Here is a 25,135-nt window from a genome sequence, read left to right on the forward strand (position 1 = left end):
CCCATCTCCATAAAAAAAGGAAGAAGAAGAAAAAAAGGAGGAGGAGAAGGAAAGGAGGAGGAGGAGGGAGAAGGGGAGGAGAGAAGAAGAAAAGAAGAAGAAAGAAGATAGCTTAGACTGGATGTGTTAAATTAAATCTGGTAACTCCCCTCTATCAAAGATCCCATTCATTATCCTTAGAATAAAATACCAACAGCTTAGAACAGCCTACAAGTTTCTGCATGATCTGGCCTGAGCCTGCCCCTCCTACTATAGGTCTTGCTGCTCCTGAGCCTCAAGCATACCTTCCCTCCAGAATCTCGGCACCTGCTGTTCCCTGCCCAGCATACTCCTCTTCAGAACACCCCATGTCGTTTTCTGTTACCTCATTCAGTTCTCAGTTCAAAAGTTGCTTCTTGAAAGTGATGACATATAAAAGTATCTCCCCTTCTCCATCTCTACTTTGTCTCCTTGGCCTGCCATTTTTCTTCACAGCCCTATTTTAACTAACAGTATACTATATATCAGTTGCTTGCGTCTTTATTGCAAGCTTGTGCTGACTGTAACTGGGTCTATTTTGTTATTGTTTTGCCATCAGACTTATAACAGAGCTGGTTAGTAGATAATCACCAGAGTAGCTGAATGAATGCATTATATCATTCATTGTATCTGGCCTGCAATTTTGGTGCAGGGTCTGTATGAAACAGGGGCCTCAATTCTGGCCAGGAGGGAAAAGTTTCAGAGCATTAAGTCCAAAGGGGCAGGCAGAAAACAAGAATGAGATCTGGAGAAAGGACTGCTGAACAGCGTCAGCAGTTCTGGAAAGAGAACCTGACAAGGGCCTCTGAGGAGAAGATTCCATTCGTAGGGTACCTAAGGCCAAACTTAAGAGTAGGCTGGGAACTGCTGAGGCCAGAACTCAAACTCACTCACTAATTGGATCTGAGTGTTAAGCTATATGAGAAAAACCATTGGGTATAATATTTTAACACGTACAACATTATTACTAATGTTATTAAATACCTGTCAATATTAAATTTCTGTTGATATCTCTACCTCCAGAAACAAAAACACTATGTTATAGTTTTCTTGAAACACAGAGCACTATTGTGTTAGTTTTCATTTATCTTCTTTAGAGAGGTATGTGGTAAAAGGAAAGTAACAAAGCAAGCTGCCTGTTCAATAGCAACAGGCACAGCATCAGACATAAATAGCAGGATGCAATGGGGACTGTGACAAACTGGGGAGTTATGTGTTATCCAAAGATGGTAATGAACACTTATCCAGCTGACTGCTTCTAAGCAGGAATAAAATCCTCGTGCTTCCAGACCTCAGCAGAAGACAGAATGTGGAGTTTTATGTAAAATCTGCCAAGTGTTTAATGTTGATTCAGTAAAAAAAGAACAGCAACATGGGGGGCCAAACAAAATATGACAATCTCCAGGTTAAATCCTTGCAACAGCTGTCCAACAGTATTAGTGCCTTCGGGCCAATGCTGCCAGGCAGACCTCCATGTGCAGCTAGATCTCGGCCGATTACTAATATCATCTCACTCATTTAGATTGCATAATCATGAGTGCAATATTTAGACTAACTTTGACCAGTTAACATTACTAGACTAGAACTTTTTACAGATCTGATAAATATAGTTCTCTTTTTGTAGAAAGGCACAAGGAGCAATTAAATGACTTAAAAGAGTAGCAGTAATGAGACAAGTAATAAAACGAAATCTCTCATTCTTTATTCCATTAACTAGACTTTCATCTGGAGTTCACGTTTTTATTTTTTAAAACGTATTATATTTAAATACACGTTTATAAACTGCTCACAATGAAGACCAAAATGAGGACAAAAGTTTTAATTTGAGGCTGTTCTAAGCTGATGAATGTGTTCCATACTTCTGCAAAATACAGAATTATGGGTGTTTTCTAGCCTCAATCTTCACACAAAGTGGAAAAAGGGAACTACATTGCTCACTGCATGAAAACATGGGAAGAGCAATGCATGGGTAATTTAAATAGTTCCAGATCTTCATAAAACACCACTAATTATGGCTTGCTAAACTGATATGTCTCCTTAAGTATTTGCAAGCATTCCCGTTTCTAAGTTCTGGAAAAATCAAAGTTAGCATACATTACTAAACAATTTACATAATTTCTAGTTAGTACAGTTTGATGTGAGATAAGCTTATTAAGTTATCAGTGCCTAGTCTCTGGCTTTTCCTTAAAGGTAACTGAAATCCAGGTTAACAATTATGTCAAGGTTGTTCAAAACCATAGTTATTAAAGAGGTAATCTAAGCAAATCGAATCAAAGACGTTACTTTGCATTCATTAAAATATTCCCCACAAGACTTTTTTTAATCCTCGCATGAATTTATCACCTAGAAATAAGTGTCTCCTAGTACATGTTCAAACTTACCAAATAATTCTTTTTCATAATAATTAATTCTTCTATTGATTCATGGAATCAACTCTGCTGATAAGACAATGAGTGCTAATAATGTAACACAAACAAAAATTGATTGCCCTTTGTAGACTCTATCTGCAGTACTGAGTTTGCTCAGTGTCATACTGCCAAGAATAAATCAGAAGTGATTAACTTTTCTCTCACCTTGCAATATAATAAAGCATGTTTATTGAAACTTCAAGATAACATAACATCTATGTGCTATCGTAAAGTATCTGTCCACTAATTAGGCTGGTGTTTCATTCTTTAGAACATTAATTTTACTCTGCAAATAATCATTAAGTAATTTTAAGTAAGTAAACTTCTCCTTTAAGTGTTTTTCCTCAGTTCTCCTAGCTATTTGTTTATCAAGCAGTGATAACCCCTCCTTTCTTGAGTAAAGACAGTTCAAGGGCTCTGATTACTAAAGTGTGAGATAAAATGCTATGAACAATAAGAATGCCATGTTAGGAAAGTAACAGCAATTGTCCTTACCAAACTTCTTTCCTATACTCAGGTATTCATAAATATCTGTTGCCCTCTGAAATTTCTAAATGTTCTCTTAATCTTCACATCCATTAGGCCAGTTTTCAGAATATACTTATATATTAATATACGTATCCATTATTTGGACATATTTTATCCAAAAAGCACTCTGATGTGCCCAGTAGGGGATATAATAATATAAAATTACTGTTATCTTCTAGACACAAGTATTCAAGTAAGAAAGACATATTCAAAGCAAAATAACAATATTATGACAAAAAGTAATAACTTGAGACAAATGTAAGATAAATAATCAATTTTGGTTTAGGATCAATTTCCCTACATAGTCAAGAGCCAATATTTTTAAACTGAGTTTGTAATAGTGGAGAACTTACAGCTGCCAAGGTCAGTGAAGATGTTTAGAGATGAGAAAACAAAATTTAGAGTATTTAGAGAACTGTAATTCCTAGGGCATTGCTGGATCATGGAGCCCAAAGTGAAGGAAAGAGGTAGGAGGTGAGGCTGAAGACAGATTGCAGAAAATAATGCAAAACCAGGCAGAGAAAGAGTGACTACCATGGTCGAGGGGATCTTAACCTAACACGTGGGGGATGAGTGGTATATAGATATATAAAGGGTCTTAGTGGCACTCTAGAATCTAGGTTTATTTCTAGTACTGGTCTATGAAATTTGTATACTGAGAAAAACTCATATTTTATGTTTCAACCTTGGTAATCCAAGCCCTTCGTTTGAAGCCCAAAAAATTACATAGTTGAAGACTTGTACTTGTGTATTAGCTGACCCTCATCTTCCTTATATTTGCCCTCCCCTACATATAAAAGCCCACCGTTCCAGTCCTACTAACCCACACAGAGCTTTGAAAACTCACTTATTCATTTCCATCTGTGTCTTGTAGTGTATGCTGTACCCTGCATCTGAAAACCCCTTCCTTTCTTATCCAATTTATTCACATCCAATCACTCTTTAGGGCAAGTTCAATCTTACATTTTTTAATCCCTTTTCAAATCAGGCTGTTTTACTACAATCTCTCTCTCCTCTAAACTTCGATATATTTTTTTTAATTTTATTCACGTTTTGAATAACGATGTGAGATGACATGTAATTAATTTTTCATGTCTGTATGTCTTATGCATTCAATTTTCTTAGAAACGTTCCTGTTTTCAAACATCTAAGAGAAACAGAAATACTCTAATGTAAGCACAACCAGAAGACGTATGTAATCAACAAAACTGCCAGCAATGAACTTCTCGTATCCTTGCCACTACTGACTATGTGGATCATCAATTTTCTGTGATCCTTTGCATGCACCCGACCTGTCCAAAGCATGATGATGGAAGCACATGACTCTGTTATACTTATAAAGAGATGTTCAAGTTGAACACTTTCATTAAGTTCTGCCTTAACAGGATATACAATATATACAAACAATCTCCTGCAAAAGCTTTATACACGTTGCAGCAGAATAATGTAATATGCTAGCTTGGCCACAGAATTTTCATTCTTTGGCTGCCCTTTGCAACATACCAAAAGTGTCTTGTTTCTTCCACAAACTTGAATTACTTATGGAAAAATATTATGACACAATTGGCAGACTTCTTCCTACTGACTTGGGCTTGCTGATGGGGTCGTTTGCTAACTGAGCTATCAACCGTGCTTTAAAAGAAGTACCTATAGGGAACATTAGAACGAGGGTATGAGATTTCCGCCAGTCTCATTTCTTTAAGAACACAGCCATATATTTATGGGGTTGACTGGGCAACCATACTACTGTATGGGGAAATAAAAGTAGGACAATCACAGTTGATCCTTCATTGGGAGGACTTCAGAAGCAACATTCTTAACCTTAGAGAAGAGAGAATACTTTGGATTACTTGGCTGCAGATGGTTTGGCTACATGAGACGATATTAAACCCTGGAAGTGCAGGAAGAGACAGACACTGCCACTCTGAGTCAGAGAGCTGACTTCATGATGTTTTGCTGGTTGAAGGGTGGAGGGATAGGATCTTCAGGGAGGTACGCTTTTCCAGGAGGAGTTCCAGAGGTCACTCCTCCACCCTGCCTCTTTTATTCTCTAAGGATCACTCATCTGACAATTTTTTGATTTAAAGGAGCTGCTCTGGTCTCAACACCAGATGTAAGAAACCACATTATAGAAATATTTCTCAAACCCTGACTACTCCCTTTTTTCACGGAGTCTGCTGCAGATGTGTGGTGCTAACCCTGGCTTACTCTACACTGCTTTGGAACAGGAAACAAATGGTCATTCTTCAGAGCTCAAAAACAGTGAAAAGTGGGACTGTTAGCAGAATTTTCTAATTTAGCATTGGTTTATTCTGTTTTACTAAAAAGGGTTTAGTATTCCTACATTTTATGTAGAACAATTGCTGTCTGACATGAGTGGTTTTCTCACAGTGATTCTCTGAGTTCTACACACCTGTTAAGGTGCCTTTCAAGTTGTCACCTGGGTGAAGAGCCTGATGAGAGGTGATGTCAGAGGTCACTTTTCTTGAGGAAAAAAAAATCCCTAATTTGTAGCATTTGTCAGTTTCCATGGTGTAAATAGTTTCACGATGGCTGATTTCAAGTTACCACTCTAATGTTCTTAATTGAGAAGAGGTGCACATTATCTGCTCATGTAAGCTAGGTACATGCTGGCTCCAGCACAGACTGCATGAGGCTCTGAGGCCTCAAACCCTGATTCGAGCAGCATGGCTCTCTTTTATCTTGGTAATATCTTTATTTGAAGGGTTTCTCTTAAGTTTTTTTTTGGGGGGAACAGAATTTTGTTGAGTTTGCAAATCAAATGCTCCTGTAGTAACCCCATTTATATGTTGTTCAAAAGAATCACTGATGAAAGCACATGTAAACACAACCACCTCTTAGTTTTCCATATTAAGATGAGTCTATGACTAGGTCAATTTCAAATAGCAGGTCACTCTCAAAAGTGTATTTTTCTCTGAAAATGCACAAAATATGTTGAGTAAAATAGTAACAGCCTTTGATATATAACGGAATTTCAAAGTTGTTCAGCCTCCCCTTCCTTTTCTCTTAAATAATTTCTGCTTCTTATCCAGCACTCCCCAATCTTAAAATGGCTGTATCCACTGATGCTTTTCCCTGTTTTATACAAAATTAATGTTTTGTCCATCTTCTTTCAAGCTGTGAACATCAAAGAGAGATCATCTTAAAGGATAATATAAATTATGTGACAGGACTTTGTTGTCACTTATAATCATGACCTAAAAGTTTAATCTTTTTATGAATAAGTAGCAATTCCCATAATTTTTCCAAAGTTAATTAAAGATCAATTGTTCCACACAAAATACACATAAATGATTAAACTTTGAGCTTCCTAGCTAGGAATGAAACTTAAGCTTTAAAAATTTTGGAATAAAATGTGCTCTTTAAAGGCTTAGCAAACTATATTTTCAATTTTCAAAAAATGAACAATAGTATAATTTAAGATAAGAAAATAAAGGAGTAAACAATATTGCAAATAAACTCTAATAACAAAGATAAAATGAATCAACAATTAGTAAAAATTATATGGGATAATTATTTGGAAGAATATTAGCAAAGATAATTTCAAATTCAAGAAAAAAGGAACACCTTGTTAACCTAACTGTTAGTATCTATCTTTTGATTAAAATAAATTCATTGTTCATATTTATCCATTCTATAATTATAACCCTATTTTATGAAATACAGAGATATAAGATTACATTTCTATTAATGTTCAATTGTATAACATCTCTCGGTGTACTGTCTGACATTTTAGAAACAAAAACTAATCAACATTCTAGAAGGCAGCATTATTATAGGCCAAATGAAAAAGAAAGAGTAGGACTTATCAATGGACCCTTAGAAAAATTCTGGTTCTAATATTCAAGTGCACTCTCTGTATCTTCAGCTGGAAAACTGAGTTTTCAATGTATCCCTAATACTACTAATATTGCATGATACAGATATATCTACCTGCTTTAATAACAGTACTTCTATTTCAGACCATTCCTAATTAGAAAGCTGCCTATAGTTAAATCGTTCTAATTTGTGTTACTTTGTAAATATTTTTTTGAATAATTACATCTCATTTGTTGTAATTATTTAACACATACATTTTCTTCCTTTGAGATGTATGTAACATAATTTCTATCTAAATAGATTCCTAGAAATGGCACTATCTCTATATGAAGTATCTCTAAATTATTTCTCACATGGTTATTCCTTAATTAAAACAGATATTCAGGCTGCGGTGGCTCATGCCTGTAATCCCAGCACTTCGGGAGGCCAAGGCGGGCAGATCATGAGGTCAGGAGTTCAAGATCAGCCTGACCAACATGGTGAAACCCCATCTCTACTAAAAATACAAAAATTAGCCGGGCGTGGTGGTGCCTGCTTGTAATCCCAGCTACTTAGGAGGCTGAAGCAGGAGAATTGCTTGAATCCTGGAGGCGGAGGGTGAGGTGAGCTGAGATTGTGCTACTACATTCCACCCTGGGCAACACAGCAAGACTCCGTCTCAAAAAAAACCCCCAAAACCCCACAGATATTCATTACTTGTTAAATGAATTTATTATTATTATTATTATTTTGAGACAGAGTCTTGCTCTGTTTGTTGCCCAGGCTGGAGGGCAGTGGCACGATCTTGGCTCACTGCAAGCTCCGCCTCCCGGGTTCACGCCATTCTCCTACTTCAGCCTCCCGAGTAGCTGGGACTACAGGCACCCACCACCACGCCTGGCTAATTTTTTTGTATCTTTAGTAGAGACGGGGTTTCACCATGTTAGCCAGGATGGTCTTGATCTCCTGACCTCATGATCCGCCCACCTCCGCCTTCCAAAGTGCTGGGATTACAGGCTTGAGCCACCGCACCCAGCTGTTAAATGAATTTTTATAAAGCATCATAACAAAGAATTTTTCCTGGATACTTACAGTTCCAGGGCGAGGATATGGAATTCTGCCCTGATAGGAAATCAGCTGGTGATTGGGCCCTTCCTTGTGGGCAAAAGGCCCATTAAACACAGTCTGTATATCAGATAAATGATACACACACACTGCTGATCCTTTGAAAACTGAGCTAAAAAAGAAAACAGAAAAAGGCATTTTCGAATTTTTAAGATTAAAGTACAATTAAAAAGTATATGGTAAAATTTATGATAAAAAGTTAATATAATTCACCATAGAAAAGTTAAATGTTATCAAACACATGTGAAAAGTTGAAAAACTTTGAAAAAAGGTATTGATACATAAAGCATTACAATATTCAATTCATCCACGGAGACAGACAATAAGTTATAGTAAAATCCTTTTCAATGTTTCCAAAATATAGGACAACTCAAACAAGTTTCTAACTAGTTTATCTTAGCAGCAAGAAAGTATACTGATGATTTTATTTAAAAATATGAATTTGAATTCCAAATCACTATTACATAACCTATCAGCATTTAACTCAAAGAAATGGATCTCATTAATAATTTAACACCATATCTTTCTGTATTATGATTATTTTAATGAGAGTGTTCTCACATGGTATCTTGAATACTAGTTGGAGAAGTCTATGTCGTCACGGTTTATGTACTTCCCCTGTTGGTCACAGAACAAAAAATAGGAGCCCCAAAATATTCACTAAACCATCTTTAGTCAATGACACCTCATAAAATTTGTTCGACTCTTTAGTAAGAAATGTTTCCATTGTCCTATGGCAGGTTGGCTGAAACCAATATTTCTCTGACTCACATATTTATTTCAAATTAGATGTCTAATGAAAAAAGGTGCATTCCCATAAAAACAAATAAGATACATTGTTAATCGTTAACAACAGGCAGAATGATGATTTTGAATTTTTTGATATTAAAGTTACTGGTATTGGAAAAAAAACTAGAAAAACAGTTTTATTGAAAACAACATTTTCTTAAGAATTTGATTTTTTTTCTTTGTTCAATTCTTTTTTTTTTTTTTTTTTTTTAATTTTTTTTTTTTTTTTTTTTAATTTTTTTTTTTTTTTTTTTTTGAGACAAAGCCCAGGCTGGAGTGCAGTGGGGCGATCTCGGCTCACTGCAACCTCCGCCTCCCGGGTTCACACCATTCTCCCGCCTCAGCCTCTCGCATAGCTGGGACCCTGTAGTTCGCCACCACGTCCGGCTAATTTTTTGTATTTTTAGTAGAAACGGGGTTTCACCGTGTTCGCCAGGATGGTCTCAATCTCCTGACCTTATGATCCGCCCGCCTCGGCCTCCCAAAGTGCTGGGATTACAGGCGTGAGCCACCGCGCCCGGTCTCTTTGTTCAATTCTTTCGTGAGTTAAATCAAGACTACTTAGAACAGGAGTTAAACACATCCTTAAAGACATCTTTTTAGACATCTTGTGGGGCAACCGCAAAGATTTAAAACAATTTCCTTGTACATTTCTTTTACTTTTAATAGCTCATTGCAGTTTACAATTATACTGTGTTTTTCCCATTAAAGAAAAAAACAGCGAAAATCTTTAGAGTTTTGTTTTGTAGTTGATTGTCTAATCAAAGAGACCCATTATCTTCCACACTGGCTGAGTTACAGCTCAACTCTAAGGAATATGCCTAGTATAAAATTAATAAAGAAAAATATGAGCAGGAAAATATGAAAATATTATTTTTTATCTTGAAATATATACTTTAATTAGTTTGGGCATCCCAGAGAAGTGAGAAAACATTAAACTAATTTTCAAATACATAAAATAATCTCATATGGAATAAGAAAATTGTCCGGGCACGGTGGCTCACGCCTGTAATCTCAGCACTTTGGGAGGTACAAGTTGGGCGGATCCAAAGGTCAGGAGTTTGAGACCAGCCTGACCAATATGGTGAAACCCTGTTTCTACTAAAAAAAAAAAAAAAAAAAAAAAAAAAAATTAGCTGGGTGTGGTGGCACATGCCTGTAATCCCAGCTACTCAGGAGGATGAGGCAGAAGAATTGTTTGAACCTGGGAGGCGGAGGTCGCAGTGAGCTGAGATCACACCCTTGCACTCCAGCGTGGGCAGCAGAGCAAGACTCCATCTTAAAAAAAAGAAAAAAAAAAAAAAGGCCAGAGGCGGTGGCTCACGTCTGTGATCCCAACACTTTGGGAGGCCGGGGCGGGTGGATCACGAGGTCAGGAGATCACGGCCATCCTGGCTAACACGGGGAAACCCTAACTCTACTAAAAATATAAAAAATTAGCCGGGCGAGGTGGCGGGCGCCTGTAGTCCCAGCTACTCTCGGGAGGCTGAGGCAGGAGAATGGCGTGAGCCCGGGAGGCGGAGCTTGCAGTGAGCCGAGATCGCGCCACTGCACCCCAGCCTGGGCAACAGAGTGAGACTCTGTCTCAAACAAAAAAAAAAAAAAAAGAAAAAAAAAAAAGAAAATTGGTTCAATGTTTTGTCAGGTTCTAAATAGTCATCACTTTACTTCAGAAGTAGAAAGTATTTTTATAGAAATGCCCAATTGTTTCCAGCTTTCCTAAGGTATAACTGGCATACAAAAATACAGTACATAATTAATGTATACAATGTGGTAAGTTTGGACATATGTATATACTTGTGTTACTATCACTACAATCCAGGTGATAAACATTTATTACCTGTGATAACAGCAACCAAAAAAATGCCAAAAGTTTTATTTGCTCATGAGTCCTCAAATTATTTTATTGAAAAAAATCATTTATTTTTTCCTACATGATAATTCATATTTTCATTTGTTTGATAAAAATATCATGCAATCGCTACAAATACTCTCTACAAAAGCATTTGGAAAGCATTAGTTTAGCTCCAATATATTTTGATAATCAGGCAAAAGTAAATAAAATGGAAGGGTTACATCCCAAATGACATGTAAAATTAAAAGTTGAAGAGAAGAATGCTTTTATAATAATTACTGTTACTCCATGAAGTTTATTGTTTAACTCGTAAAATGTAACTGTTGAATAATTACCTTGATGTTGTAAAAATGCCATACACTAGTGTTGTCCTCGGGTTATCAGTTTCCAGCAGAAACACATCCTCTATAAAAAGGAAAATATTCTTAAAGTTTCTAAAGAGTAACTTTTGCTTTGAAAAATTTACCCTAAGAAAATAATTTCAACTATGAAAAGTATTCTGTAAAAAGATAGTCCTGTACCATCATGGTAATCTGGAAACAAGTAATGATAGAAACACTAAATTAAGTTAAATTAATATAGATACTAATAGAATTTATAAAAATTTTGTATCCTTGTGAAAACCATGCTAGTAAAATAATATTATGGGGAAATATTATGGGGAAAAAGTACAATGGCATATTATATGGACTAGAACCATATTAACCTCAAAAACATCCATCAGAATATAAGAAAAAGATTAACAGTGAGTGTTCCAGGAGGCAAAGCTATAGGAATTTTCTGACGCTTCTTTCTAAATATCCTTTAATGTTAATATATTACTGTTTTAATTTTAAAAAATTACAAATCTCAATTTCTTTTTGATCTAATTTTAGGAGTTGGAAGATGGAATAAAACTTTTTCACAGTAACTTATCATACCATCAAATAGAACTTTCTGTGGCAATGGTCAAAATTGCTAGTGATACTTTTATTTAATGATAGCTCCTCTAACAAAAAGATGTTTAAAGTATACTAAGGCAAAGACAAAAGACAAAAGTATGCATAGTGAAGTGATAAATAACAGAATATGAAAGTAGATTTCCGATAGAAAACTCCAATTAATAATCAATTGCCATGATTATATGAAAGGCCTAGATGTAGTGACAATCTTGCTAACATAATTATTGCTGAGAAACACAAGGAAATATGTATTTATTTTAAATTAACAATGAATTTAAATGACCTCATAGGCAATAAATTTATAACCACTCAAACAAGAAATTAACAACCACTAGTCCTTCCATATGTGAATAAGGGCTGACAATGTCTAGCTCTCCCTAAAAAAAAAGAAAGACTGAAACATAAAAATATTCCCAAACATTTGGAGGGATAGAATGAGCAAGTAGGCCTTTTCACAAAATAATACTTAGAACTTTTCTCTAGAAAAGCTTATCCAGAAACTTTTGTTCCATAATCAACATAATGTTTTTTGAGCAGAAGAACGATATAGTTCATGTTTATAAAACTATTAGAATCAGTAAATTTTTTCCATATGGTAACACAGATTTATAGCTTATATTATCACCTGTCTCAAAATCTGAGAATGACCATTATTTTACATTTTAATGAATTACAGTGAAAGAAAAGTCATTTATAAATGGCATTTAGTAAATATGATATGCCCTGGGATATTCAGATTAAAAAAATAAAAAACTGTTCCTTGGCAGAGGTAATCAGACTGTCAGTCCTTATTTGACCTGGAAAGTATAAGCCTCATGTCACACTAAGAATACTTAATCTCAGAGTCATCAAGCAGAACTAAGAAGGGAACACGAGTCTCCAAATTTCTACTCTGACACTTTTTTCCATCCAAACTCTATTCTGTCCATTAGCTACAATAGTAAAAATATATAGCTGTATTTTCACACAAAATCAGAATATTAGATATTCTAATATACATGAAATAAATATAAAAACACAAACATATCATTACCTATATACAAATTATACAAGTTACACTCCCAAACACACACATTCATTCGTATATTATGGTGAATTCAATGAGCTAAATGTTTCAGCAGTGACTCATGGACATAATAGATTAAAAAATACTTAAGAAAATTTATGAAAATTTAATTATTTAATTATTTTAAATTAGCATATTATTTATGCTGAAAATACGGAAAATACATCCTCTTCTGAGACCTTATTTAAATATATAAAGCCTTCTTTCAGAAACATTTTTCAATCTCATATGTATGTACCTAATTCATCAAAGTGCGTTTCTGGGCCGTCTTCATCTGTTACCGAGCACACCAGCCTCGCCTTTAAGAAAGTGGTCCACTTGTTGACAAGGCTACGCAGTCCACCAGTGTCATTCTAAAACCATTTTGTAAACATAATTCAGATTGCTTAAGTAAATACTGAAGCACATTAAAAATTCAACTTGAACTCTAGTTGCTTGGAGGATGAAAATCTGAAGAATGGATATGTTAACCACTTCTGCACATCGATAGTCAAAAAGGAATATTTATCACTTATAGCATTTTATACAATAGTTATACTATTATTCTCTTACAGCATGATATCAGCTGAAAATACATGTATTTGATAAATGTATGACATAATTATTTCTAATTTTAACAATGTATAATGGAAGTATTTATAAAATGTCATGGAAAACAGATCATTTAATCTACCTTTCCTTGATAAAACTAATTGTCTTCAATTTGAACATAAATTATTATATACGGTGAGTCCTGTAGATTGTGGTCAGGAGAGTGCTTATATCTTTACACCAAATGGTCCCCAACAGTTTTATATTCACTCCTTCATTTATCCAAATTATCACATAATTTTCAGTATTTCTAATCCGATGCCTTATTATACATTGTAAGGGGAGATGGCATTTGGATCATTCACAAATAGTCTCTATTGAAGACATTTTTTTTCTGTGTCCAAAAGCCTTTTAGCCCTTCTGCTGACTTTGCTGTCTTGTTGCAAATGACTGAGAAACAGCTGAGCTCCATGATCAGTGGAATATTATAATATATAAACTATTTTAAACACTAAGCACTTTAAGAAATATTTTTTTCACAAACGACGCTAATCATAAATACATCAGGACAAGTCTGTAAAACTCTATGATAAATAGGACGTCACAAATTTCCTTGTGTGGCTATGTATACTTATTGTTTCTACACAAGAACATTTTGGTTACTGTTTTTAATTAGAATTTTATTTTATTAAAGCTGTTCTTTTCACTATTTATAAATGGTTCCTTAATAATCATCTTTTACTGAGATAGTTACTGTATTTTATTCACAAAAATCAGTTTCTTTTGGTAATATACAATTTAGCTATTTTTTTGAATAGCAACGCATTAAATGGATACGTAGAAATTTGCCACAAGTGTTTATTTGTTCAAGAACACAAACAAAATATTTTCTTGAATTAAGATATTTACTAAAATAGGGTATGCTTATCTCATATAACTTAATGAAGGTTAGAATTTGAATTAGGGTTATAAACACTATATTCAATATAAAATGATGAATATTAAATACAATAATGATGAATGTTACCTTAAATGTTCCCCTCAATATTTCATTTATTTGTAATAGTTGATAATAAAAGCACGGAGATAAAGTACAATTTGAATTTCTTGGTCTTTCTTCAAATTAGATTTGGTACTGTTAAAATATACAAGCATTAATACTTACAGGACATATTCGAGCAATCATGGAATGAATCTGTTTTGTGCTCCTGTTATTGTCAGTCAGTTTTTCTTTGAAGAAGAAGTATACCTTAGCATCATTTGGATCAGTACCATCTGGGATGACATGTGCATCTACAAACATAGGTTCTAGAAAAAAATACAAAAGACTAGGTATATATTCATGATGAAAATCTATCTTCTGTCATCTAAGTAGACCACAGGCACATGCCTTCCTCATCTTTGGTAGAAAAAACAATTCAATATTTACAGATAGCATTTCTAAAAGCAGTAATTGCATTCACTCACCATACCACATTTGGAATGCCAGGTACCACAAAGTATAGCTATAGTATGATAAATCACTTTATTTTTTGTCTGCAATACATCCTGGAAGTGCACGAAATACAAAAATTCTTTGTGCACTGGTGAGTTTCAAAAAATTGAAAAACTTTTCTACCAGTTATTTCCTAAGGAACCTGATGGCTGTTTTATTGAAAAAAATATTTATTTTTCAAAGTGTGTTTTTCAATCTAGCGCATATAAACTCAAATTCGTTGAAGCAGAATAAGGAGTTGGAAGTCCAAACTCTGAAAAACATGATCTTTCTTATAACGCAACATATGAAATGAAGGGGAAACTTTTCAAGGAAAAACAGCATCGTTAGTCATTTGGAGACATACAGGGTTTCCTTATTTCAAGAACAGAGCAACTTTTAGAATATTCTATTTCCAGATGTACTGGAGGAATAATCTGAAGAAGTAAATGAACAATCAATGCTTTCTTGTGCTGGCCTATCAGCGAAATAGGATGCTTCACTGTGGTGATTCATGCTTAACTCTGCAATGCTAAATGAATTGCCACATTAAGGGTCAGCTAAAAATTTTCTCCAGGGTGAAATGACAAGAATCTTAGTTTTTTTTTTTTTTTTTTTTTTAATTGCTCTAAACAACAGCAATTGATTGGAATAATACAGTAAAACCAAATGAGCACCTTTTTTGATGTGAATTCCATATGATGCCAAGAGCTGGAGGCAACTGAATACGGATAATCATAAAGTTATCATTCCTATGATTTCTACTGAATATTAGTCCATTTATGAGAAAATACATACCAGTTTCATAATTTTAGAATCTAAGTTTAAAACAAAAAAGGAGGCCCCGGCTATACCCTATTCATTTCATCTAAATGTCATACATTTGGTATAATTTTTAGATTTGGTATTGTTAAAATACACAAGCAGATTAAATGAAGTAAAAAGCATATTTAATTGCAATATGTTACAATTAAACAACTGGAGAAGATGCTTGGGTACTGAAATGTAAATTATCACTGTCACTTTTATTTATTCATATTCTTATAATTGTAGGATGATTAATAGAAATAAAGAATCAAAATATAGACTATGAGCTATTCAATTATTTATTTTCCCCAAATATTTTAAATCATAGAGTACAGAATTACTATTATTCATGTCATAGCCTGATATTTTAGTTTTTAACCATTATCCCTACTTGTTAGGATGGAATTAAATAAGTTAGTTTAACATGATTAAAAAAAAATGCATCAAATGCTTTCTTACCACTTAGCCATTTGGAATTATGTTGATCAGTTCTGACCGCATTCCTCTTGGTTAAACTTCGAAAAATAGCAGCATCTGTCCCCATGAAATCTATATACATTCCAGAGAAAAGCTCCTCATCTATGAAAAAGAAAATATTAATGAAACGTAAATTTTTAAAGCTAGTTTGAAGTTCTATATGAGTTTATTAGGAGATCACCACAGGTATTACAGTGTTATGATAATTGGTTATAACCAAATGTTAATTGGTTTGCACTGTTCAGTGAATCAATAAATTTTATAAATTTTAATCTTTTCTCATTATTGCCTGAATAATTACTATGTTTTTAAAAAAATCAAACCTCAAAGCAACTTTATTCTATGTAAAAGTGAAAGTTCCTCTACCTGTACTTAATTATACTATATATTAATTTTTATATAGAGTCTATCAGAAATGGCAGGTGTATATAGATAACAAAATAGCTTAATTGTTTACCTATAACACATTTAAAAGAAAAACACTGTAAGAGTCAGAAAACATGGTTTCTAACTTTGGTAATCCCTAACAGGCTGGGAATTAGTGCTAAGCTATTGAACATCTGGAGTTTCAACCTTCTAATCTATAATGTATGGGAATTAGATTATGATCTTAAAAGTTCTTAACACATATTAAAATTTCTATGACTTTCCTAAATGGATTGAACATAATAGTTTTAAAAACTATTATTATGACATGACGAGGAAGCCACATTATAACTGTCAAAATATTATCAGTGATTGAAAAATGTAATCACTAAAAGTATATATTTTGATCTTTAGTGCTAGAAGGTTCCTGGTAAGGTAAACAAAGTGCTACTTTTTCAACTGCAACTCAGCCATAAAAATAGAATACAATGATAAGAAAGAAAAGGTATTTAAAATTAAATAAATTTTTACTATTAACAGAATCAGATGTATTAATCTATACATACATATATACATAACATTCAACATTTAGCTTATTGTTCGAAGATCCATATTACTTTTCATCTAGTAAGAAGCAGTAAGCATTGAATTGGTAACAAATGTGACTCCTGAGTATAAAACAGTAGCTAAATATCTATTTTAAAAAGCATGAAATTTATCAGCCTGGCCCACTGAACTGCCATGCAGCTGTGTTCCTTGACTGTTGTTCTAGGATTACTCCCTGGGCTACCTTCAGACTGTGGTCATTTTGGCAGGACTGGAACGTTTCAAAGTACTCTAAGCTCACTGTTTAGTAATAAGCAGTACCAGTCGGCCCAGCATCGAATGAAGAATGGAATGTGTCTAATATGTGCTCACCAGGTTATGAACTGGACCCCTACAAGTTAGCAAGCTGGTGTGGCGGGCATTTGGTTGCTCAGCTCTCCTTCCTAGTAGGGGTTCTAGGCCCATGGAAACAGATTACAGGGAGATAACAAAAATGTGCATGAAGGCTTTTTTTTTCTTTACCATTTTAGCTTCTTTAAAATTCTGAGAACATTTGTGAGGCTTATATACACACAGATCTAGCTATTAAATTGTGGCAACTTTGTAAATAATTATTTCACATTTTTGTTACAATAAAACTGTGGATTATACATTCCTGCTATTCAACAGATTGACACAGCTATCAATTGTCGTATTTGTTTTCAAGCAGAAAGAGAAAAAAGATACTAAGAAGTTTATGAATGGCAGAGAGGACTAATTCTAATCCTACTTCATACCATCTTATTAGTTATGTCTCAAACATTACATAAGCCTGCACGTCTAATTGGCTTCATTTCCTATATTAAATTCTCAGTAATTTTAATAGCAAGTTAGGAACTTTCTGCTTCATTTTATATCAGTAAGAAATTTTTGATTAATGTCACTTTGGTAAGCATTTTGAGAGGAAGATTTTTTGCAGGACTTCATGCAGAGATAAACTTGTGCCTTTTAACTTTATTTCAAAAACATTTTGCTTTCCAATTGCATTTCTACCAACTAGAAAAACTTCATAAAGTTTATGTAGACTCTTTAAAAGACAACATCCGACTTCGTCGTTGCCCTACAGCAGTGACTGAAAATAGCAAAAGCACAGTGAACTTGCACAACTACATTATGAAATTTGGAATTCTAATTCTTCAGGTCTCTGGTAATTTAATAGATATAAATATCTTAACCAATCTGTGCTTTTTTTTAGCGCACTGTGCTTGAATGGAAATGATAAAGCACTATTACAAGGTTAAGGGAGATGACCACACAAATCACAGGAGGTAATTTTAGAGGGATAATCAACTGGATGAATAAAATTATAACTACAATCTCATAAAGCTTTTTGTTCTTTTTACTGTCAGTTTTTAAGTTAAGCAAATTGTTTAGTGACTTTCATTTGATTAAAAAATGTAAAGTTACTCAAATATTAATAGTATAGGAACACGAGCATAGGAATTCAACTCTCAGGTCCTTGAGAAACAAAGAAGGCCAATGTCTAACTCCTATTCTGGAAACAAATCCAGTTCTCTAAGGGCAAGACTATTAAATGACTTCAGACAATTTAGCAAGAAAATTTATAATGCCTTGTTCTAATCCTTATTATTCTAAACAATATTCAATGAGATAAAACTCCAGTAGCAGCTATGTGAACAGACCCTTGAGGTTTATTTTGTAGCATTTAAATGGAAACAAATGAAAACTGTATATATTTAATTACTATCAAACACACCACATGGTTTCTGAAGGTGAATAAAATTTCCTTTATAATGGAGAAAAGAATTTCCAAACCACTGCTTCTATTAAATAATATTTGGAAACATGCCTTGCATAGGACATAATTCGATAACTTTGTAGTTTCAAAGCTAACTTTATGTCCTAAATGATATACTTTTGGCTCCTCCCTGTCTGATTTGGATGCCAGTATTCAAGCAATTCACTGAATAACTTCCAAGGTTTACCTGTCTTAATGTAATTTCCAGATATGAGAAAGAAAGATGAGTTATCTATGTAGATGAATCAAAGCAAGCATTTTGAACACAATAATTATTTTTCACCTATTCTATGGTTGAAGGATGAAATTTTAATGCTGGCAATACATTAAAAAAAAGCAAAGAGGAAAAGATATTTACTGTATGTATGACATACTAAAATCCAGCATTTGCTACTTGGTCAACACATGGTAACTCAGATATATATATATATTCTCAGATATGTAAGTATATACATATATATTTGTACTCAGATATATATATACAAATGTACATATATATTTAATACTCACACATATAAATATATTTATACTCAGATATATAAATATATATATTTATACTCAGATATATAAATATATATATTTATACTCATATATATATTTATACTCAGACATATATATACACACATATATATTTTTTTTTTTTTGAGACGGAGTTTCACTCTTGTTGCCCAGACTGGAATGTAATGTCACAATCTCAGCTCACCGCAACCTCTGCCTCTCAAGTTCAAGTGATTCTCCTTCCTCAGCCTCCCAAGTAGCTGGAATTACAGGTGCATGCCACCATGCCTGGCTAATTTTTTTGTATTTTTAGTAGAGACAGAGTTTCTCCATGTTGGTCAGGCTGGTCTCAAACTTCCAACCTTAGGTGATCCACCCACCCTGGCCTCCCAAAATTCTGGGATTACAGGCATGAACCACTGCTCCAGGCCAACTCAGGCATATTTTTAAAGTGTCTTAATCAAAAGAGAATGTCTTTTAAGTGAGTCGTGGAAAGCCATTCAATGACTGAGGTTTAAAAATTGACTTGTCAATGTGTGGATCATTAAGCAATTAGGCATGTGGCTTAACTGATATTTTGTGTAAAGTGAAAAAATGAAAAAAATAGCTTTATTACCATCTCCTTTTTGCCATAGCAATTTTTAGACAATCCCCAGAGAATGTACTTGGCTAACACGTGCACTTTGTTCATCTTTCCTTTGAAAAAACACCCCTTTAACTATTTCTAAAAGATTAATAAAACACAGGAGTGCAGATACCTCTTTGACATACTGGTTTCAATTCCTTTGGATATATACCCAGAAGAGGAAATGCTGGATCATATGGTGATTCTATTTTTTGTTTTTTGGGGAATGTTCATACCATTTCCCAAAATGACTGTACTAATTTACAATCCCACCAACAATTTACACAATTCCTTCTTCTCCATATACTTCCCAACACTTGTTATTTGTCTTTTTTGATAACAGCCATTCAAACAGGTGTGAGGTGATATTTCATTGTCTATACTTCCATGTTAATTTCAGCATTATTCACAAAAGCTAAGACATGGAAGCAACCTAAGTGTTCATCAACATATGAATGGATTTTTAAAAATGTGGTACATATATACACAATGGAATACTATACAGCCTTAAAAAAGAATGAAATGTTGTCATTTATAACAACATGGATGGAACTGGAGGACATTACACTAAGTGAAATAAGCCAGGCACAGAAAGACAAATAACATATGATCTCACTTATATGTAGAATCTACAAAAGTTGATCTCATAGAAACAGAGGTAGAATGGTAATTATTAGGGGCTGGAGGATAGAGGGAGGGGCAAAAAAAAAAAGATGTTTATCCAAGGAATAAATTTTATGTGATTTTAGTGATCTACTATACTGCACAGTGACCATGGTGACAATAAATAAAATTTATTGTATATTTCCAAATTGCTTAAAAATAGATTTTTAACATTCTCATCACAAAAAAATAAGTTGGTGAGGTAATGGATATGTCAATTGGCTTGACGGAATTTTTCCTTTACGTATACATAGATCAAAACACCACATTGTATTCTATAAATATACACAATTATTTGTCAACTAAAAACAAATAAAAAATAATGAAAGGTAAAGAAAAAATACTAAAACATGAGGAAAAGTGGGTGTACTTAATACTATAAACACAATTATAGAAAACACTGAAAACTACTTTATGATAATATATAAGTATACATATAAGTATACATATGATAATATATAAGCATACATATACACACTTTTAAAAATGCTCGGCTTGCTCTAGGAATGACGAAACTGTCATTTATAGATGAAAAGTTACATGCTTATTAATTAATCTTATTCTTACAAATGAGAAACTGAACTCTCTATTTCTCAGCTCACAACTTTCTTCGTATTATTTTACTCATATACTATCATCCATACAATCATCAAGAACAGGCCTACCATGTCAAGCTAATTTTCCATGTTATTTTATGTTTAATCCTCCCTCTTTCATTGTCTACTTACTGATCATAACAGACACCGTGTTCACGTTGGGGTTGAAAGAGCAGCGTCCTTTTCCAGATTCACACTTGGAGTCAATCATGAAAACTTGGTCCTTTATTGTAGATAAAATTTAAAATGTGGCAACAATAACTTATTTAGTGAAGACAATTGTTCATCAGTAAAACAAAGCATTGTTAAAATTAATATGCTTTCTAGTTGGTTGCTTATTAGGCCTTCCAATTTACTATATTAAGACTTGCTAAAACTATGAGGAGAATTGATCTGTAATTACAAGCTAACCACAGAAGGGCTAGCTCTCATTCTATTACACTCCCCAGAGGGCTAATCCAAGAAGTTGTTCTCTGCAAATCGACATTAGCAAAAATCACTTGAAAACCAAGTATTATTATAAATCTCAACTAGATGTGTTGAACATCAGCCGAAAGAAGACAATTGTCCATAGAGGAACAATCTATGTAAGGACTATAATATTTTCAAAATAATTAAGATTTTTAAAACACAGAATTTTATCTTACTGTTTAATGTTATCATATAAAGCATTGTACAAGATTCAACAAAACAATTCATAATTCAGATTTAAAATGTGCCATTTACTCATGAATTTATTTAACAAAAATTTACTGAGCATCTTCCATGTACCAGAAACTGACTAAACACTGGGGATATTGTAAATAAAATACACCAAAATTTTTGTCCTCAAGTAATTTATAACCTAGTGAGAAACCTAATAAATAATTAAACTATGGAATATGTTAGATAGTGCTTGCTACTGAGAAGGAAAGTTAAGCAGGAAAAGGGAAGAGAGAGGACTATAGATTGGGGGCAATAAATTCAATGGTTTTAGCCTCAGCAAGAACAAATATCTTGTCAGTATAAATATGTACCTTTTTCTTTATATAAAGTTAGTACAAGCCCCCTACTAAAATTCAAAGTAAAAACAAATGACCATTTTAATAGGTCAAATAAGATGATAAGGAATCTTAATTATCAAGCTAAGGCTTTTGAAAGTTATCCTGAAAGAAATGTGAACTCAGTAATATTTTTGAGTGTGGAAATGGAAAGATCAAAACCTTGCTCTAGAAAGTTGGCCTTTATCTAGGAAGACTGGGAATGAAATGTATAAAAACAGACACTGCATTCAGGAAAACTGGTTAGTTTCCTATTACAAGAGTCCAGGAATTAGAAGGTAATAATCTGACATGGCATGTTTTCTGTGGTCAAGGTAAGAGCAGCAGAGATGTAAGAAAATTTATATAGTGGCAATCAACAGAGCTTGGCAATCAGTTATAATTTGGTGGTTCTAATTTCATTGTACTTGTTGTCCTTTTCACATTGCCTCCACACCTGAAAGGATACATCTATTACATTCTCTATACGTGCCTCCAAACTACTTTTGTAAAAGGAACCTAAAAAGGTAAATCCAAACAACTATAGATATGTGATCATCAATCACAATCAATTTCTAATTGATCATATTCAGGAAAACAAAGATGATTCTAAAGTTTTGACTCCTTCAAAAAATAAAGCTAGTACACAGTTGTTATACTGAGTGTCTATACTACCGCAGGACCTCTCTGAACATAACAGAGAATTATAGAGCTTAAAAAGAATCACAGACCTCTAGCCTAAAAAGGTTCTTTCTGAGTATCCTAAGATCTTCATCAATGAAGTCACTCTACAGGTGATGAAAAAATATGACTTGTCCAGAAGACCATGTAGCTAAAGGGTGATAATAGCACAATTTGAATTCAGTCTCCTGACACCTAGTGAATCAGATTTCCAAAAGGTCTTCGTTCATGTTAACGACTAAACTAAAAAAAAATCATAAACCAGAAGAAAAACAAACAAAAAAGCCTTATTGTGATTCTAGAGCTGGAGACCGATTTGACCAAATAAGTGAGAGTTCGTCTTGCAGGAATTGATGAGGTTGTTTAGGTACCATTTGCTCTCAACTGACCTACTCCTACATCACACAGCACTCTAGATGTAGATCTTGTCACCACCAGGAGCAGACATGGTCTATCCTAATAATAACTATCTCAAGTACCCTGAAATAATTCTTCAGACTTGTCTCCTAAGAACTCTTCTCTACTTCTCCCCAGTTCATTAGGCTTTTCTCTTTTTGACTTTGTTAACAGGTTAGATTCCATGTTTTTTGTTTGTTTGTTTGTTTTTTAAAGACAGGGTCTAGCTCTATCTCCTGGGCTGGAGTGCAATGGTGCAATCTCGGCTTACGGCAACCTCCACATCCCAGGTTCAAGCGATTCTCATGCCTCAGCCTCTGCAGTAGCTAGGACTACAGGGATGCACAACCATGCCTGGTTATTTTTTTGTATTTTTTTTTTTTTATAGAGACGGGGCTTTCACCATGTTCCCCGGGCTGGTCTAAAACTCTTGGGCTCAAGTGATCTGCCCACCTTGGCCTCCCAAAGTGCTAGGATTACAGACATGAGCCACTGTGTCTGGCCAGATTCCATTTTTAATTTCAATAAATTTTGACACAACATTCGATTCCTTGAATGTATGACTTTTTTCATTGCATCCACACCCCAAAGGAATACATCTATCTACATTCTCCATACTTGCCTCCAAACTACTAAAGATTTTGTAAAAGGTAACCTAAAAAAGTAAATTTAATACACTGCAGATTTGTGATCACCAACCACAAGTGGATCCCCTACAATGTACAGTGGCCTTTCAAAGATTCTCTTATCACAACTGGTTCTGTCATCAAAAATTTCAAGCCTTTGCCACTACAGTGAAATCCTGATTTTTCTGACCCCCTAACTTATTCTCAACTCATATTATTGCTACTGTGCAGAGAAAGCAAAGCCCTTAAATGGCATATCTTCAATTCCTCACTACTAAACACACAAATACCATATTATATTTAGTAATGTAGTATTATATTAATATATTCACTAATACATGAGACTAGTTCTCTTACTTTGAGGCCAGTACTTCGGATTTCATTGCTTTGGATTTCATCTTGTCTTGTCTTTTTGGGCACCTTAGATTTCCATTATTCCTTGCGTTTATTTGATACATACTTTCATCTTATTAATTGGAGCCTTTATGCCATTATTTAAACAACTCCTTCAGCTCCCATATACTACTCTCCTTATAAACCACACTTCTCAGGGAATTACATACATCCTCATAACCATTTTCTGACCTGCCATTTTATTTTCAATCCACTTTAATTCAGCATCTAATGTCAATTTTGCATTGAAACACTTATTGATAAGATCTTTAATGACAATCATGATACACAACTCAGTGCTTATTTTTTAGACTTCATCTTACTTGAATTCTCAATGGCACTTGGAATTGTTGAAAACTTCTGTTTTTACAATGACTTATTTTTATTTCCCAGAACCAACATAGTCTTTTTTTCCCTACCCCCCCCCTTTCTCTGTTTCTCTTTATTTTTTTAAGATGGAGTCTTGCTCTGTCACCCAGGCTGGAGTGCAATGGCTGTGATCTTGGCTCACTGAAAGCTCCGCCTCCCGGGTTCATCCCATTCTCCTGCCTCAGCCTCCCAAGTAGCTGGGACTACAGGCGCCCACCACCACGCCCGGCTAATTTTTTGTATTTTTAGTAGAGACGGGGTTTCACCATGTTAGCCGGGATGGTCTCGATCTCCTGACCCGTGATCCACCCGCCTTGGCCTCCTAAAGCGCTGGGATTACAGACATGAGCCACCCCGCTCCGCCCTGTCTGCTCCTTTTAAGGCTTGTTTGTAAGGTGATTTTCCTCCAATTGGCCATTAGTTAGGAGACCCTCAAGTCTCAATCATAGTCATTCTTTTCTTTCACTCTATACTTTATCTCCCTCTCTGCATAATTAAATCCATACTTTTCTTGGGCTCCAGTTACTCTTATAAACAATGACTCACACATGTATATACTCAGCCTTATATTTAACCACCTACTTGATATCACTAGTTAGACCTTTCCATGGCATCTCTCATTCAACAGACCAAACTCAGGCTTATAATCTTTACCCTATACATGGTCTATTCATTCTCATCTCAGTTCATAGCAACTATACAATTAAAGAGGCTGAAAATA

The 25,135-nt window shown here is 34.2% G+C and overlaps 1 protein-coding gene across 2 annotated transcripts in view; it reads right to left on the minus strand.

The window, feature by feature from the left end:
• Positions 1 to 25,135, minus strand: part of SEMA3C (sema domain, immunoglobulin domain (Ig), short basic domain, secreted, (semaphorin) 3C) — a 183,989-nt gene that overhangs the window by 47,594 nt on the left and 111,260 nt on the right. For both annotated transcript variants that reach the window (XM_011986104.1, XM_011986103.1), the window contains exons 6-11: positions 21,063 to 21,153; positions 15,821 to 15,940; positions 14,246 to 14,388; positions 12,788 to 12,902; positions 10,878 to 10,947; positions 7,866 to 8,010 (exon numbers count right to left, since the gene is read on the minus strand). In XM_011986104.1, the coding sequence (XP_011841494.1) occupies positions 7,866 to 8,010; positions 10,878 to 10,947; positions 12,788 to 12,902; positions 14,246 to 14,388; positions 15,821 to 15,940; positions 21,063 to 21,153 (684 nt within the window). The remainder of the gene's footprint in view (positions 1 to 7,865; positions 8,011 to 10,877; positions 10,948 to 12,787; positions 12,903 to 14,245; positions 14,389 to 15,820; positions 15,941 to 21,062; positions 21,154 to 25,135) is intronic.

Source organism: Mandrillus leucophaeus, unplaced genomic scaffold (genome assembly GCF_000951045.1).
Source record: "Mandrillus leucophaeus isolate KB7577 unplaced genomic scaffold, Mleu.le_1.0 Scaffold293, whole genome shotgun sequence".
Classification (NCBI taxonomy): domain Eukaryota; kingdom Metazoa; phylum Chordata; class Mammalia; order Primates; family Cercopithecidae; genus Mandrillus; species Mandrillus leucophaeus.